An 18701-nucleotide genomic window follows, 5' to 3' on the forward strand; every position below is an offset into this window, starting at 1 on the left:
TGATTGGAAAAAGTAGAAATCCTAAATTATAATAAATGCAAATTATTAATCTTTACAAAAAAAAAAATAGAAAAGCCTCTGACGCGCGTGCTCAGAGGCTAATATATATTAATTTCTTTTGGATTTTGGTAGATTTTAAATTTTTGATTGCATCTCTATTCTAGGTTGATGAATTTTTTGTGTTGAATACTACTTTAAGTTGATGCAATTTGGTAGTATTTTAATTTGTTATCTTTTTTCCTTTATTTTTCATTATGGTCTGTGTAGACAGTCTTAACAATAGCCTTTAGTCCAATACGGTGTCGTGTAACTTAAGTGACTACACGTGAGTTTTAAACTAAACTTCCCACACGTGTCTTTATTAACTAACACATACACGCTTGTCATAAACGATGCCGTTGTGTTTCATCACCATTTGAGCTTTATGCTTAACACATGATAGTAGATTATGCATAGTTGTTTGGTGAGATGCTCCTAACATATGTAAAAATTATGTTATATCATTCATTCAATTATTATTTGTCAATAAAATTGTATATATTTTCTATAAGTATATTCTACAAGTCAATTTTGAAAATAAATAAAAAAGCACATGACAATTGTAGTTGATAAAGTACAAAATAGAACATAAAAAATAGAACAAAAGATTTTTATTCCAAAAAAATACTACCAATTTTATTACAAAAAATTTATAAATTAATGTAGTGATGAATATTATTAATGTTACATTAATATTATAAAAAAATAATTTTCCTTATTATTACGCTTGATAGGCTCGATCATATCATCAACGTCCATCCGTTCATGACTAGGGACGGACGACCTATCCAAGCTCGTCCTGGAAGCAATGGCCATCGATCAAGGACGAGTGAATCCACCTCCACTCCTCAATGAACATTTATAAAACATTAATCAGCTTCCAGATCGTTGGGAGGGACAGCTCATCATTAACAACCCGTAGGGGCGTTACCAGGGAAGAATAAAGTCTCCATTAAGGCTCCACCAACGGCTAGAAGAAACCACCAGCGAGTGCATGCATATAAATACATAACTCCAAAAAGGGAGGAGGTAATTCTAAAACTCTAGCATATTATTTATACAGCTTCTCTATTGTCAATCTTTCTGACTTTGGCATCGGAGGCTTTTTGGCAGGCACCACGTCGGCGACTTACATCCATTCTTCCCTTCATTCGTTCTTGGAGATCGGGTTGGATGAGGACGACATCAATCTGGACGATTATCCTTGGCTGACGATCTGAGCATCATCAGTTTAGCACCGTCTGTGGGGAACGATTTCCATTCAACACGTGATCTGTCCCAGTTAACTCGTAAGTCTAGATGGAATCCAGTACTAACCTAGATCCCGCTGCATTGGCCCTACAAATCTAGTCACTCACGGCCATTGTGGAAGAACTCACCAGGCAAAACCAAGAGATGAGGCAACGGTTGCTACAGGAAGGTAATCGTGCAGACAGGGGTGACAGCAAAGACAGCAACAGAAGACGAAATGGCACTCCAGAAGAGGCGAGCTCGGATCTCCAAAGAGAGATGAGGAAAGAGATGGACGAATTGAGAAACGTCATCAAAGGGAAGACGGACCAAAGCTTGGAGAGGATAGTCAAGAAGACGAACTCACCTTTCACCATAGCCGTCCAGGAGTGTCCAGTACCCTCCAAGTTTCGTCTACCACAGTTAGAACCCTTCAACGGGCTGAAAGATCCCCTGGATCACCTGAATACCTTCAAGACGACCCTAGGCCTTCAATAGCCACCTGATGAGATTTTGTGTCGCTCCTTCCCAACTACTCTCAAAGGGGCGGCTAGGGAGTGGTTCAACAAGTTGCCAACATCGTCCATTGATAACTTCAAACAGTTGAACAGTTCCTTTGTTCGTCATTTCATAGGCGGGTAGTGTCCAAAAAGGACTGCCGACCACCTGCTCACCATCAAACAAGGGGAGAAGGAACTATTGAGGTCTTATGTGACACGTTTCACCCGAGGAATGCTGGAAATGGACGAGGCGGATGACAAGGTACATCTCATGACCTTCAAAGCAGGGTTGAAATCCAGAGATTTCGTGGCATCCTTGGCAAAGAACCCCCCCAAGACAATGGCCAAGGCATTGTTGAAAGCACAAAAGTATATGAACGCGGAAGAAGCTCTAGCAGTCATTGACAGAGCAGAAAAGAGTAAGGAAAAGAAGAAGGAAAAGGAGGACGATCGACAAGGACAAAAAAGAGACCGGGTTGATCGACGGAATGACGAAGGTAATAGGCGAAGGGAGGACAAGAACCCTCATCCAACGAAATTCACACCGTTGGTGATGCCCATTGACCAGATTCTAACGGAGATAAAGGACGAACCGTCTCTCAAGTGGCCAAGACCACTCCATTCAGCGCCTAGTTTGCGCGATAAGAGGAAATACTGCCGTTTTCACAAAGACCATGGGCATTACACAGAGGATTGCAGGGATATGAAGGAGCAAATTGAAGAGCTCATTTGTAATGGGAAACTACAACAGTATGTAAAAAAGGGAGATTCTGGCAGGTACGACCAGAAAAGCCAGCAAGGCGGTTCTAGGAAAGACGAAGACCGCCCCCTACCTCGTCCACAAAACGCATTGGGGGAGATAAAGACCATCGCTAGGGGACCAACCATGGGGGGATCATTCAAATCCCTCAGGAAGTCATACTAAAAGCAGGTAAACAATGTTCACAGTATACCTCCCTTGAAGCAAAGACGAACCAACCGAGACATGTACTTCTCAGAAGAAGACGCCAGAGGTGTAAAGCAACCTCACGATGACCCACTCGTCATTACGATCATGATCGAGGGGTTCAATACGCGAAGAGTCCTGGTCGACAGTGGGAGCTCAGCCGATATAATCTATCTTCCCGCTTTCCGGCAACTAAAACTAGACCCAAAAAGGCTCCGTCCTTTTGCACCCCCCCTCGTCAGTTTTAGTGGAGACAAGGTATACCCCAGGGGAATAGTGACGCTGATAGTGACAGCCGGGTCATACTCCCTCCAGGTAACCAACCAGCACAATTTCTTGGTAGTGGACTCACCCTCGTCCTACAACATGATCATAGGATGACCAATGCTCAATCGCTGGAAGGCTGCTATTTCCACATACTGCTTAAAAGTGAAGTTTCCGACAGAACAGGGGATCAGAGAAATTAAAGGAGACCAGGTGCTGGCAAGAGAGTGCTACCAGGCCGTCCTGGCCTCAAAAGAGAATCATACGTGGCAATCGAAGAAAAAACACCAGAGATTGTGGAGAAGCTAGAAACGATAGAGCTGGTTGAAGGGAGTCCAGCAAGGACGACCCAAATAGGGACGAATCTGAGTCCCAGGACGAAGGAAGGGATCGTTAGCTTTCTGAAAAGTAACCTCGATATATTCGCTTGGAGCCATGAGGATATGCCGGGAATCCCAATAAGCCTTATCCAACATCACCTGAATGTTAACCCGGGAAAGAAGCCCGTCTAGCAGAAAAGGAGAGTCTTTGCCCCCGAGCGAAACAAGACAGTGATGGACGAAGTAAATAAGTTACTTGCAGCAAAATTTATTTGGAAAGTCCACTACCCCGAGTGGTTGGCCAACGTTGTCGTGGTCAAGAAAGTAAACGGGAAGTGGAGAATATGTGTCGACTTTACAGATCTAAATCAAGCCTGCCCAAAAGACAGTTTCCCACTACTCAGAATCGACCAATTGGTGGACTCCACTACAGGACACAAACTTCTCACGTTTATGGACGCGTTCTCCGGATACAACCAGATACAAATGGCTGAAGAAGACCAAGAAAAGACTGCTTTTATCACCAGCCAGGGGCTCTATTGTTACCGGGTCATGCCTTTTGGACTCAAGAACGCAGGTGCCACCTATTAAAGGTTGGTGAACCAGATGTTCAAGAAAAAAATCGGGAGAAACATGGAGGTGTACGTTGACGATATGCTCATCAAGAGCAAAGAGGAAGAGGATCATCTGGACAACCTCAGGGAGACATTCAATATGCTTAGGCAGTACAGCATGAAGCTGAATCCGTCCAAGTGTGCTTTTGGGGTTTCCTCAGGAAAATTCCTCGGGTTTATGGTTTCACAGAGAGGGATCGAAGCAAACCCCAAAAAGGTCAAGGCCATCCTTGAAATGTCTTCACCCAGGACGGTAAAAAAAGTGCAATCCCTCACAGGAAGAATAGCAGCCCTTAACAGGTTCGTCTCGAAGGCCACAGACAAATGCCTTCCATTCTTCAAGACTTTGAAGAACGTGTTTTCCTGGACGGAGGAATGCGAAACGGCGTTCCAAGAGTTGAAGCGCTATCTTAGCAACCCTCCGCTCTTAAGTCCGTCAAAAGAGGGCGAAGACTTATTCCTGTATTTAGCTGTATCTGTTACGGCCGTCAACGCATCATTGATCATAGAAGAAGACAAGTTGCAACTTCCTGTATACTACGTAAGCCAGGCTTTCCAGGGTGCCGAGGCGCGGTATCCTCGCATAGAAAAGATCATCTTTGCCCTGATTGTGGCTTCTAGAAAACTTCGTCCATACTTTCAAGCCAACCCCATCATTGTAATGACGCACCAACCAATCAAAAAGGTAATGAACAGACCCGAAGCGGCAGGACGAATGGTATAGTGGGCTATCGAGCTTAGCCAGTTTGACATAAAATACCGACCACGGACAGCCATAAAAGCTCAGGCGTTGGCCGATTTCATAACAGAATTCACCACCCCCGAGAACATAGAAAATCTCTGGATGGTAAATACTGATGGGTCGTCCACTCAGAAAGGAGGCGGAGCAGGCATCGTTATTACTTCCCCTGAAAAAGACGTTCTCAAGTACGGGGACCAGCTCAAATTCCCTGTAACCAATAACGAGGCAGAATATGAGGCCTTGCTGGCAGGACTGAGAATAGCTCAGGCACTCGGAGGTGAAAATGTTATGCTCAAGAGCGACTCGCAGCTCGTCATAGGGCAAGTGAAAGGGGAATTCGAAGCAAAAGAGACAAGGATGCAGAAGTATCTCAAACTGACGAACCAGCTGGTAAGTTCCTTTAATCACGTAGAGTTCGTTAAGATCCCCAGGGATCAGAACGTTGAAGCTGATGAGGTAGCACGAAGCGCCTCAACGAACAACCAAGATAAAATGCTTGATTGGAGGCTGGAAGAACAAAACTCCCCTAGCATCTAGGAACTTCAAACTCTCTCGGTGCACACCAACCTTGGATGGACGAGCCCGATTCTGTCTTTCCTTCGAGAAGGACGACTTCCGCCAAATCCAAAAGAAGCCAAGAAGATCTAGAAACGCGTCGCCAGATTTACGATACTTAATGATGAACTCTACAAAAGGGGTTACTCCCAACCATATTTGAGATGTATAGAAGAGGAAGAGGCTAAATTCGTCCTGGAAGAAGTGCACAGGGGAATCTACGGAGACCACAAGGGAGCAAAGTCCCTCGTCAGGAAGATCATGAGAACAGGCTACTTTTGGCCGACAATGCAACAAGACGCAGCCGATTTCGTGAAGAAGTGTGATAGTTGCCAAAGGTACGGAAATGTTCAACGAGTCCCTAGAGAAAAGATGACCACAATTTCCTCGCCTTGGCCATTCGCACAGTGGGGGATCGACATCATGGGTCCCTTACCCCAGGGAAAGAGACAAATGAAGTTCCTGCTCGTCGCGATTAACTACTTCACAAAATGGGTGGAAGCTGAAGCCCTGGCAACAATCACCAAAGCAAAGGTACAAAATTTTTATGGAAAAATATTGTTTACAGGTTCGGGATACCCAAGATGATCATATCAGATAATGGTTGTCAGGTCGACAACCAGAAATTTAGATAATTTTGCTCGGGCTTGGGCATCAAAAACAAGTACTCATTGCCGGGCCACCCTCAGGCCAATGGACAGACATAAGTAACAAACCGAACCTTACTCAAGATTATCAAGTCTCGGTTAGTGGGGGCAAAGGGAACATGGCCTGAAGAGTTACCAAGTGTCTTGTGGGCATACAGGACGACAGCGCGGACACCAACAGGAGAAACACCATTCAGTTTGACGTACGGTACAGAAGCAGTCATCCCGGTCGAAGTAGGGCTCACTAGCCTTAGGAGAGAATTCTTTAACGAGCAAATCAACGACGACCAACTGAAGTAGAACCTGGACTGTTTGGACGAGGTTAGAGACCAGGCATTCCAAAGAATGGCTAAATACCAGCAGAAGATAGCCGAGTATTACAATCGGAGAGTGAAGCTAAAAAGATTCAACATCGAAGATCTCGTCCTTAGAAAAGTCACTCCCGCGACAAAAGACCCAGCACAAGGCAAACTTGGCCCGACCTAGGAAGGGCCCTACAGAGTCGTACACTATTCACGTCAGGGAAGTTACCATCTAGGAGACTCAGAGGGAAAGAGACTACCACATCCATGGAATGTCGAACATCTAAAGAGGTATTACGAAAAGGAACCATGGCCTGATTGTAAAAACCAATTTAATACTTCCTGTCTTATGTAAGTGATTATTCAGAATCCATTAAGTATTATTCAGCATTTCATAAGTGTTATTCAGCAAGCCATGCGCTACAATTTTTCCCTCCCCAAAAAGATCCAAACGGTCGTCCTAAACAAAGAAAAACGATAAGATTCCTTAAATGGATATACGTCGTCCCAAACAAAGAAAGACGATAAGATTCCTTAAATGGATGTACATCGACCGAAACAAAGAAAGACGATAAGATTCCTTAAATGGATGTACATCGTCCTAAACAAAGAAAGACGATAAGATTCCTTAAGTGGATGTACATCGTCCTAAGTAAAGAAAGACAATAAGGTTCCTAAGAAGGGATACATATCGTCCAAAGTAAAAGAGACGATAATATGGATGAACGTCGTCCAAAAAAAAAAAAAAAAAAAGACGATAAGGTTACACGAAGGGATAGGCATCGTCCTAAACAAAGAGGCAAAACCCCCAAAAGTGCACGGGACAAAATCCCCTAAGATACACAAGAGGACGAGGATAAATTCAGTATGCCAACAAACTTTTTCTAAGTCCCTGATGGAGAGAGAAGAACATCCAAAAGAAGATCTTGATGCAACACATGCAATCATAAAGGGCAAAGGTAAATAAATAGACATTTATATAAAATCAAACTGTTAAGTAGACATATTATATAAAGCTAAATTGTTCAAAGGCAAAAGGGGGCCCCAAAAAACAAATGGGGCATCCAAACACTAGCTGTCCATAAAACTTAATACATACAACAACAACAACAACAACAAACAAAAAAAAAAAAAAAAAAAAAAAAAAAAAAAAAAAAAAAAAAACTTTGATAAGAAGAGACAGAATCAAGCTTGAGGGGCAACATCATCATCCTTGTTTACCTGGGAAGGATCCGCACCAGTGGACGCTGCTGTCTGAGCTACTTTGTCCTCTTCAATCTCCTTGTCAACGGCATCAAAATCTAAGTCTTCGAGGTCCGTGCCAGGTCCATGCTTGATCAAATATCTCCGAAGCGGCTCGAATCCCTTGAAGTACCACTGGAACAAGATGGTGTTATATTCGTCCGTGGTCTAGAAAGCGATGACGGCCTTGGCCACGACAACTTTCATCCTCTAGGCAGCTGTTGCAAGGAGTTCATCCTTCTACTTCACTAACTGTTTTTCAGTTTCCAGCTGCTCCGTCAAGACTTAAATCTATCCCTTGGAAGTGTTGAGGGAGTCCATGGCTGCGATCAAGTCCTTCCGCAAGCCCGAAGCCTCAGCCTCCAGCGCTTCCACCTTCAAGTTGGCCACGACGGCCTTCTCCTCATTTGCCAAGTACTGTGTGGTAATATGCATGGTCTCCCCCAACACCTGACGACAAAAGGTCCCACCAAAGTCAATAAAAACGGTTGAGCAGTTAAGGACGAAGAAGAGGACAAAGACGTGGAGGATTACCTGCACGAGCTTGTGGACGTGACGGCTCACCATCTCGTGGGAAGGTATGCTTATGATTTCTTTCATCTCCCCAGGAGTAAGGAGCTCATTAGCACGGTCCATAGCCGTCTCGGCATCAGACCAAACACTGGCACCAACTTTCTCCTTCCCCATTTTCACAACTTTCTGCCTCTTGAAAGGACGGGCCACCTCCTCAACAGAAATGCCAGGAGAGGTAGCCAGACCCTTGTCCAGATCCAAGGCAGGTGTGGACGAACCCCTCTCCACCACCTCCTTCTCCTTCTCCTTCTCCTTCTCCTTCTCTTTATCTGTGATCCTCAGCCTCCTCTGACCAATGTTGGAAAGAGGCTCATTCTTCTTTTCCTTGATTTTCTTGTACATCTCCTTGTTAAACTTGGTCGTCATCTCTACGCCAAAGGAAACAAGAAGTTAAGGACGAAGAAAAAGAAAACAAGAAGTTAAGGACGAAAAAGAAAACAAGAAGTTAAGGACGAAGAAAAAGAGAACAAGACAAATCCATTCGCAAAGACAACTTACACTTTTTCTCTTCTCGGTCAAGGGTACTAAGGACGTAGAGGGAAGGCTCCAGCCCTAAGCAGTGACGAGCTAAAGTGTGCAAGTCGATCAAGTCACCAAAATCTTCAATCGTCCTTGAGTACCTGATCGCCACCTGAACCCGCTCTTCGAATTTGCTTTCAAGCTCAGGACGATCTTTCACTGCAAATACAACAGCAAAGGAGAAATTAAAAAAAAAGAAAAAAAAAAGAAAAAAGGTGAGGGGCATCTCATAAGGAGCAAACGCACCAATCAAAGGGGTCTCCCACCGGCGCAGCAGCCTAGGAACGTTCCCCCATAAGTCATCAGACAGTGTTTCCCAACCGTCACTCGATACAAGAAGTATCTAGACTTCTAGTAGCGAAAGGACGATGGAAGATCAACAATTTGGCGCGACTTCCTATTCCAGGGTACAAACTCATAATATCCAAATTCCTTGGACTCTTTCAGACGGTACAGATGGACGAACTCATTGATCGTGATCATGTCTCCGTCGGCGATGGTCGTCCAAATCACCATACAACTAACAACTATTCTCCAAGAATTGGGCATAAGTTGCCCTGGTGCAAGGTTTAAATGATGAAGAAGCTCCATGATGAACGGATGGACGAGAAATCTAAGGCCGCATGAAAAAGCAGCCTCATTAAAGCAAACTTCCCCGTGAGCAAAGGCGCAAGCCTTTTCATCCTTTCTGGGAAGACGAGCTCTGGTCCCCTCAGGAAACTGGAACCTATCTTTAAATTTGCTAAAGACCTCTATTTTCAAGGAACATTTTTCTTTGAAGGCATGGAAAGGACGGACAATGGCCGGAGCGGGAGAATGGGAGGACAAAGGGGCGCGAGAAGGCATGGAGGTCGCTGTATCTACCCCGGCCCCTTCCTCACCTACATTAGAGGACAAGCCCCTCTCTAAGTCACCTGATCCTTCCTCAGACCCCATATTTTCCCCCTTAGGATCCCTCAAATAGACCAAAACCAAACCTGAGATTTGTACAGTAAAGGGTATAAAACACCCAACGCCAAACCTAAGCCACTATCCCTAAAAACAAACTCCTCAACTTGTGGGTATGAATCGCTAGGCGAAAGCGTACCCAATGGGTCACCGGAAAACTCCACTAAGGCTCCTAAACGAGCAAAGAGAAATGCTACGGAAGGAGAGGTACGCCTAACTTCGGAGTTATCCACCATTAAAGAGAAACAACACTACTCGAAAAGAAGAAAGGAAAGCACAGAAAGAAGAAAGAACTTAAAAGACACAGATACAAGCAAAATTCAGAAAGGAAAGAAAGCGTAAATGAGGGGCGTACCTGGAAATTAGGGAGGAAACTGAGAAGACTAAGAGCAAAATACGCAACTAAGGGAGTCAGAGAAACCAATCGCACAGAAGATGGGGAAATGAGAAAAGGAAAGGCCAAAAATCAAAAGGTTCTGCCTTGGAAAGTGCGGGAAAACTGAAAGGGTTTTCACCAGAAACGAGACCCCCCAGCCAATGAAAATCAACCACGTGGCCGCGAAGTGAGTCACAGCCGCCATTAAGCAATCAATGCGGAGCAGAACCCCAAACGCCATAACCACAAAAAAAAAAAAAAATATATATATATATATATATATATATACACTTAAATAAACCAATAAACCCTTTCATATTCCTACGACCGTCCAAGTTATGGACGACCTCAGAATAGGGGGGCAGCTGATAGGCTCAATCATATCATCAACGTCCATCCGTTTACGACTAGGGACGGACGACCTATCCAAGCTTGTCCTGGAAGCAATGGCCGTCGATCAAGGACGAGTGAATCCACCTCCACTCCTCAATGAACCGTTATAAAACATTAATCAGCTTCCAGATCGTTAGGAGGGACAGCTCATCATTAACACCCCGCAAGGGCGTTACCAGGGAAGAAGAAAGTCTCCATCAAAGCTCCACCAACGGCTAGAAGAAACCACCTGCGAGTGCATGCATATAAATACATAACTCCAAAAGGGGAGGAGGTAATTCTAAAACTCTTGCATATTATTTACACAGCTTCTCTTTTGTCAATCTTTCTGACTTTGGCATCGAAGGCTTTTTGGTAGGCACCACGCTAGCGACTTACAGCCATTCTTCCCTTCATTCGTTCTTGGAGATTGGGTTGGTTGAGGACGACATCAATCTGGACGATCATCCTTGGCTGATGATTTGAGCATCATCAACGCTTTTATTTTAAAGTTAACACACTATATATAACTTTTGTGTAAGTATTATTTTTGAGGTTTGAATTGGACCACTTGTTAATTGCCAATTTACTAGTGGCCACTTGCCCAAAAAGACGATCAGAAATATTCCTGGCAATTTTCTAATGATCATCTGCTTAACTTTCCACTCCCTATTTCTTTGTCAACAAGAGTTGCTTGCAAATGAAAGAAAATATGGAACCTCAGCTACGTGCTTTCCCAACGGTGGAAATCATGTTCATTGCATAAAATATTGTTCTGGTTTGGTTGACATGGTTAAAGACTTAAGCCCAAGACAAAAAACATGGCACACAAATCTTATGAGCTTATGATTAAAGGTAAGGGATGTATCAAAAGTAGTAAGAGATAAAGTGATTGCATTATTGACCAATAATTCAATCAATTGTTCGACAGAAACATTCTACACTTTCTAATTTTAAAAGGGAGTCTAGTGGTGCAAGCACTATGTAGACATTGATGCTTTTCAGCGTGGTGCTTGATTTGTTGGGGAACGTAAAATATTCATTCGGCTTTTAAGTTTTACCACTCACGTTCTCAGCTTTTAAGATTTAGGGTGTTTCATGGAGACTATTGTTAATATATATTTTTTTAAGTTTGTTCAAAAAATTAATGAAAACTTTTTTGAGAATTTACTCTTTAAATTGGTTTTTTATTGTTTTACAATCCAAAAAAAATGATGAAAACGGTTTGGCAATGTATTTTTTTTTCCCTTTTCTCCTGAAACATCACAACCGGCAACATCCATGATCCAATTCCAACTATCTCAGTGAAATTATCTTCAACTCATTTCCACACACTTAAGTTCTGAGTCTACCCGTTAGACAACTTGTTTGTGTTAGGACCCATCTCCAATTCAGTCCATTTAGTCTTGGACTGTGCTCTCTGTCGTATAATTTGATACGTAGGTTGTAATATTAGAAGTTGGAATAAACAAGAATCCAATTGTGAAATGAGGAAATGATTTTCCATTAGTTCGTTTGAGAGAGTGCCTGGTGAATATCAGGCGAGACCTCTTATTTGAAATTCGGACAAGTTGTTTTGAATGAGATATCATGCGAGTGTTAGACAAACGTTTCTATATGAAAATTATGCATAGTTTGCTCAGGAAAGTTTCGAGTGAGCTTAAAATGATGTGTTTTATGCAAAAAAAAAAAAAAAAAAAAAAAAAAAAAAAAAAAAAAAAAAAGTTTTACTAACCCATTTGACATGATTTCATGTGCTTTACAATTAAAAGTGCTTTCAATTATTTTTTGAAATGGTATTACACCTAATTAGTGTCATTTTATGGTGCCTATTCATTTGAATCCTCACTATATCTATAAAATTAAAATAGAGGACAAAATCAGTTGTTTCCCGCAATATGTGTATACACACATATATATATATATATATATATTCTACATAAAATAATTTATATAGAATTTCTTGAGTAATTCTAGAATTACTATATGTATATATTAGGTTTTGTTGTATCTTGAAGACAAAATGCCTGTAGGCTGTAGCCCTTTAGTTTCTGTGAAGTTAGGACAAAACAAATACTGAAGACAACATTATATATATATATATATATATATATATATATTTATATAACTTCTTGAGTATTTCTAGAATGAACATCAGTAGATACTCAAGTTTTGTTGTATCTTGAGACTATTTGCCTGTAACCCTTCATTGTTCTTTCCTTCCCCCCACTATCCCAACACTCAACTATGCTTAATTGAGAGCTGCTAGATTAGCAGGTTTTTTTTTAAGCTTAACAATGATACATACCTAACAAATTTCACAACTTTTTTTACAACATGTTGAATTGACAGAATATAATTATTGGTAACATTATTGTTATTTGGGACAACCACTATCATCACATTATGATATGATACATCAATTAGACTCTCTCTCTTTAGCTAGATGCATATCTTTTTCATTTTCAGTACGAAGAGTACGTACGTAGCAGTGCAGGTCTTTAGAGCTAACTTAAAAAACACACTTTCTAATTAGCGTGCATAATTTTAATGGAAAGCTAATTAATTACATTCTAAGCAGAGGGGTTAATCACGTAGCTGAGGTTTTAATGAACGGTTTAGGAGCAAGTATATACAAGCGACAAATATCCAACCCACAATTTTAATGGAAAGCTAATTAATTACATTCTAAGCAGAGGGGTTAATCTAGTCTTCAGAGTATTATACGTACTTGTCCAACTTTTACGAGGTACATCTACCACAAAACCCTAGCAAGGTCTAGCAGAAACAGAAAACATGTCTTTCTGAAAAAGGAGGAGAGAATATAATAAAAGTTGTGAAAGGATGCATGGTTGCTTCTTGTTTTATTGGTGACAGAGAATATAAAAGCAGTGGAAAGTGAAGGGCTTGGTTGGGTTAGTGCGTTCAAGTCCCAATCTCTGCAATGCTGTGTAAGGCTGGCCTCCATTGCCCACCACCACCACCACCACCACCATAGTGCCTACCCACGCTTCTACCAGTGCTGCTGCTGGAGCTGCCATCGTTGCTTCCCAGATCATGGTGAATCTCCTGCTCCATCTGAAAATGAGAGAGAACACAGGCATGAATTAGAGTTAAGACTCACGTCATGAGACACTGACAATTCATAAAAGCAATAGGCATTGTCACCTCTCTTTTTTTGTTTTTTTGTTTATTTTTGCTATTGCAGTAGATTCACTACTAGCTTGAAGCAAGAAAAGTATTGACTTGGTTGTTACTTGTCAATTGTCATAAGCTTATGTTTGGAACTTTGCTTAAATAAGGATAAAAGTACAACTGTCATTAAAAGATTTACATAAATAAATTAATTAATATTGAAGCAATATAAGTAAATCATCTAAGAAATGCAGCATTACCTATCCTTTGCATTTAAGAAGTTTTATGTACTAAAAAACAAATCCATAAGTTTAGAAAAACAATAAATTTTAATACACTTTTTTTTTTCGGCAATGGTTTAAATGACAAATTCTGATTGGTGTGCGATAAAAGCAACAATGTAAAAAAATTGTAAATTTTATTAGCATTGTTGAACCATTAAAAAAAAAATGCAGTTAAAGAAGTTGTAAAAAGTTAACAAAGTAAACTGCATCAACATATTTCGAATTCCGATAGTATTGTCTAAGGTCTATTCTTACAATTTGGTCCAATAGAGCCACACAGACCACAGAACAAGGATTTTTATTTATTTTTCTTTCTTTTCGAGAGAGAAGTCCTCAGAGCAAAGATAATTGATAATTCATCAATCCAATAGAGGACAAAGTACCAAAAAGTCAATAAGTGGGGAAAAAGCCTTTGCGTGATTTCTTAAAGTGACTTTGTTTCTTTGTCGTTGCTCCTAATAAGAGACAAGTGAATGGTGGACGATGGCACTGATCTTTTCGGCAAATTAAAGGTGCTAATGTTGAAATGAACAGTGTGAAAAGATGGTTTCGAAGGACAGTACACGCATGCACTTCAGTCACCATGATCTACAATTGAAGTTCATTTGTTAAACTATATATTGACCATTCATGTTTAAGTTTCTAAACTCTCCTAGCTGTAGCATGGAATGGAACTACTACAGGAAACAATTCCATTTCATTTGTAGTTCCTTGACTCCTATACCTTGAAGTTATCACAAAACGCCTTTGGATAAAGTATTAGCAACCACCTACAAAACGAAAAATTCTTGTGCCACTTTAGTGGCACATTGGCCACAACTCGTCCCATGAAGATGGAGATTGTGGTTATTGGAGGGGTGATGGTGTCTGCCAATGTTGTGCCACTTTATATATCACAAGAATTACTCCCTACAAAACTGAAGACTCCAAGTACAGAAATCAATTCCTATAAATTAAAAAAAAAAATGTACAGAAATTAATAATGGACACAGCACACAGAGCATTGACGTACACGGATATGACTTATAAGCATCCGTGGCATGCTTTAAAGGGTAAAATGAACAGATAACCAAGTCCAACTTTATGTTTCTCCCAATAAATGCAGTCTGCAACTGCATTTGGTACCTTGTCTAGATTGCATCTGCAGCATTTAGACTTTAGAATCAACTCTCCCTCGCTAAAACAAACGCAAGAAGAGAGAAAAAATAAATAATGACCGCCAATTATTCTTTTGGAGAAGAGCCTAGATGAAATTTCGTGTCCGTTGGCTAGCTTATTTTTTACTAATTTATTTTTCTATGAAACTTATTTTTATTACTATTTATGAATTTTACTGTACTTTTTAGTACTATTCAAAAGTTCTACTGTACTATTTCAACTAATATTTATATTTATCTACAGTACTTTCAACAAAAAATTTTCAATTTCAGCAAAATAAATAGATCCTAAACAGACCCGTCATGATCAATAGATTTCTAAGAACAACTTTTTATCACAGCACTTATTGATAAATTATAAGTGATTACTTATCATTATCACTTTCAACTCGCCACTTTTTTAGAATTGTACCAAAAATTATAGCACAAAAATTGTCTACAAATTTTCTTTTTGTGGAATAATTATAGAATTGCTCTAAACACACACTTAGCCTCAACTTACACATTTGTCAATTTGTGATTTCACTTACATATGGGTCCACTCTAACACTAAATACTTATATTTAGCAATGAAAAGTAATCTGATCATTGTTTAACACGTGCATGGCTAAAATTGTCTTAAACTTTTTGTTAACTATAAATAAGGCCGACATCACAATGCCTAAAAAGAATTAATCTGCAGCTTGGGGAGCATGAGGGGTGGAGGTGGGGTGGGGGGGTTGTGTTTTAGATAACATTAATAAATATACCAAATGAATTAGTTTATAAATTGCCGTGTCATTAATTATGACTATTAGATAGTAAAATTTGTAAATACTTCTTATTTTTTCAAAACTTAGTATACGTTGCCAACTTGCCACAAACTTTGTTTTTTTTGCTTTTTGTCCTAATTTTTTTAAGAAACAAAAAGCAATAAAATTAGTTTTTTTTTTTTTTTTGAAATTTTGTGTAACTAGACTTATTAAGGCCCATTCGATACACCTATTCAAACACATGTTTTCAGTTTTTAAATATTACATGTATTTTCACACAACTTTTCACCTACACGTATTTTCACACTTTTTCACCTACACTTATTTTCTGTTTTAAGTACATGTATCAAACACCACCTAAATCTCCTTTTGAAATCTACTTATTTTGTTGAAACTGAAATTTTTTTTACTCAAAGTACTATAGATAAATGCAAAAATTAGCTGAAATAATACATAAAAACATATAAATAATACCAAAAAATACAATAAGACCTATAAATATTAACAAAAATAATCCATACCAAACAAAACCAAATTCAACATGGTACATGGAGGAAAAAGAAATTAACAATAAGTCTTAATTAGTTTGGCTAAAAAGGCACATTTGTGAGGAATTTGAAACCAATTTTACAACGTCATCTCTTTTACGCATTTTTTATCCAGGGAAAATTTCCAATGAAATGAAACAAAGCATGTTTAACATGGTACATGGAGGAAATGCCTCGAGATCCGTAAACTAAGGAAAGTCCAGATTCCTCCAACACAATTTTCCACCAAAGATATACATGATCTGACACTTTTTTGGTTATCGTTCCTATTTTTCTTTTCTTTTATAAATTGGTTTTTGGTATAAAGTGAATTCCCACCCGAATCTTTTGCTCAACCACAAAAGAACTTAATCAACCGACCTAATTGTAACTGAAGCATTGCATCAGTCATGCAAAATAGCCTAAATGCAAAATTTGATTGGAGAGTGAGTTTAAACTTACATTTTTATATTTTAAACAACATTATACATATTTTTATATATTTTTTACCAACATATTTTAAAAAATCCCAAACAACAATTCTCAATTTACTTTACCAAATACCCCTTAACCATTCAACTTTAAAAATACCTATCTCGGTTAGTGTAAAATTATACATTTTAACTATTAAATTGTAGATGTGTATATGTATTTTTTATTCATTCTTTACGTTTTAGAAAAATGAATATCGAAAGTAGTAGATGATGGTTGTGAACGGTGGAGTAGGAAAAATAATTTAAAAAATAAAAATATACATATCCTAATAAAGTAAATAACTAATTAAAAAATTGATGCAAATATTTATTTTAGTAATGATGTAAAATAGAAAATATAAACACATATATTAAAATAATCATAAATTTTTGCACAGAATACTTAGTCTAAGTTAGACTATCAAATAATAGGTTAATAACTATGTTTTGTTAACTTTTTGCCAAAAAAAAAAAAAAAATTGTTTATAATTTTAAGAAAAAGGAGACAGTTCAAGATAACCTACTGTACTTTTGATTACTGGAATAGTCCTTCCGTCAGTTTCATGAAAGAATGGAATAGACGCGAAAGCTACGCCTATTGCTATGACTATGACATGAGCCTAATAAATAATATGCCTACGAGGCCCCGTACTTAAGGTTTCTCGAAATCGAAGCCCAAAAAAAACAAAATCAAATGCCACTCTGACTAATTTACCCTAAAACATTTGAATAATTTAACAGTAAAAATCAATGAAGATTAAAGTGTTTTTTCTTTTAAGGTTTAACTGTTTTAAGTACTAACCTTATTATCAGATTTGGGATTCGGATTTGGATTCGAACAACCCGAGCCTTTTTTCCTCAACTCAGCGCCAAGCCCAAGTCCTCCTCTCTCAAGCAATTTGCCCAGTTTCACACACTTCTTTGCAGCAAACTCCTTCAACACATCTGCAACCAACAATTAAGCTAGAATAGACTGGCCATGACAAAATTAATAGCAAAAAAATTTACCCATTAAACGAGGTATGGGAATGGCATGATCTTATATAATTGTGACATGTAGACTGTGTAGTGCAGTAATACTAGGCTTTAGAGTGTTTGACTTTACCTTCGAAGCTGATTAAACGATAAACGTGTCCGATGAGCAAGGTATCGTCTGGTCGGAGAAGCTTGAGCTGCTTCAATGGCGTCCCATTCTCTGACTTCAAAGTCGGAGAGGTCACCACAAGTGCCACGTAGTGGCCTGGGTTCGAGGTCATGATCTCCTGGGCACTCACCGACCAGTAAATCCTCTCGATCTTGTTCCCTGGGTGTTGGATCACCACCGTCGCCGCCTCCGCCGCCTGACAGTTCCCCATGATCTCTTTCTCTCTAACAAACTCCGCGTGAAACTCTTAAACTACTACAAACCCAACAATATATCTAAACAAACTGAAGCTATTTAATTCTTCAAACACTCAAAACTGGACTTTGAAGGAGAAAAAAACGTTTTGTTTCGGAGCTAGCGTTAAAATACGTACGGTGAAAACAGACGTAATCTTTATGGTTTCATTTCTATACTAATACTATAGTACTACACCTAGGTGAAGAGAAGGGATTGAGTCCCTGTATTAGGGAAGCTAATCAGACATTAATGATTGACAATATATAGCCAAGGACTCAGAGAGATCACCGAATAACGAAAACACCGAGTACCCAGAACTTATTTCTCTCTCAGTACTTCAACTTAAAGCTCATTTAGAACAATGGGAAATGATTCATTTTGGGTGGGTGTGCGTGGGTTTTAGAGGAATGAGAGATGAGGGTGGTGGGTGCTTTAAATCATATATGATGATTTCATGATCAGATTATTGAAGAGGAGAAAGAGTAAGTGGTGTACGAACGAATACAGAGAAAAAACTTTTACTTTAGTTGAGACGTGTTAGATCTGCAAAAACACCTGGGGGTTGCGTCTAAAGGTTTCAGAGAGATAGAGAGTGCGTTGTGGGACCGGTCTGGATCTTAAAATTTAATTGGAGGATTTGTGAGGTCATGATCTGATAAAAATGGTAGGTTTCTTCATTGATACTTGGTAGATACGTTGGGTTAAAGAGGGGAAAAAAAATTTAGTTCAGGGCATATGATTCATGATATAGTTATTGTTCAATGTAATGAGACATAATTTTTCAAAAAAAAAAAAAGAATCTA

At 39.5% G+C, this 18701-nt stretch overlaps 2 protein-coding genes across 2 annotated transcripts; one reads left to right on the top strand and one right to left on the bottom strand.

Annotated features, from left to right (window-relative positions):
• Positions 1-2010: 2010 nt before the first annotated feature.
• On the top strand, positions 2011-2694 carry LOC126689883 (uncharacterized). The gene has a single exon (XM_050385049.1). It carries the CDS (start codon positions 2011-2013, stop codon positions 2692-2694), a length of 684 nt encoding a protein of 227 aa, XP_050241006.1.
• A 10128-nt stretch (positions 2695-12822) lies between these two features.
• Positions 12823-18475, bottom strand: LOC126732921 (uncharacterized). The gene is made up of 3 exons (XM_050435991.1): positions 17623-18475; positions 17320-17462; positions 12823-13267 (listed from the first exon to the last, which is right to left on the bottom strand). The coding sequence occupies exons 1-3, from the start codon at positions 17870-17872 to the stop codon at positions 13115-13117; spliced, it is 546 nt and encodes a 181-aa protein (XP_050291948.1). The 5' UTR covers positions 17873-18475; the 3' UTR covers positions 12823-13114.
• Positions 18476-18701: the final 226 nt, after the last annotated feature.

This window comes from Quercus robur, chromosome 6 (genome assembly GCF_932294415.1).
Source record: "Quercus robur chromosome 6, dhQueRobu3.1, whole genome shotgun sequence".
Lineage (NCBI taxonomy): Eukaryota > Viridiplantae > Streptophyta > Magnoliopsida > Fagales > Fagaceae > Quercus > Quercus robur.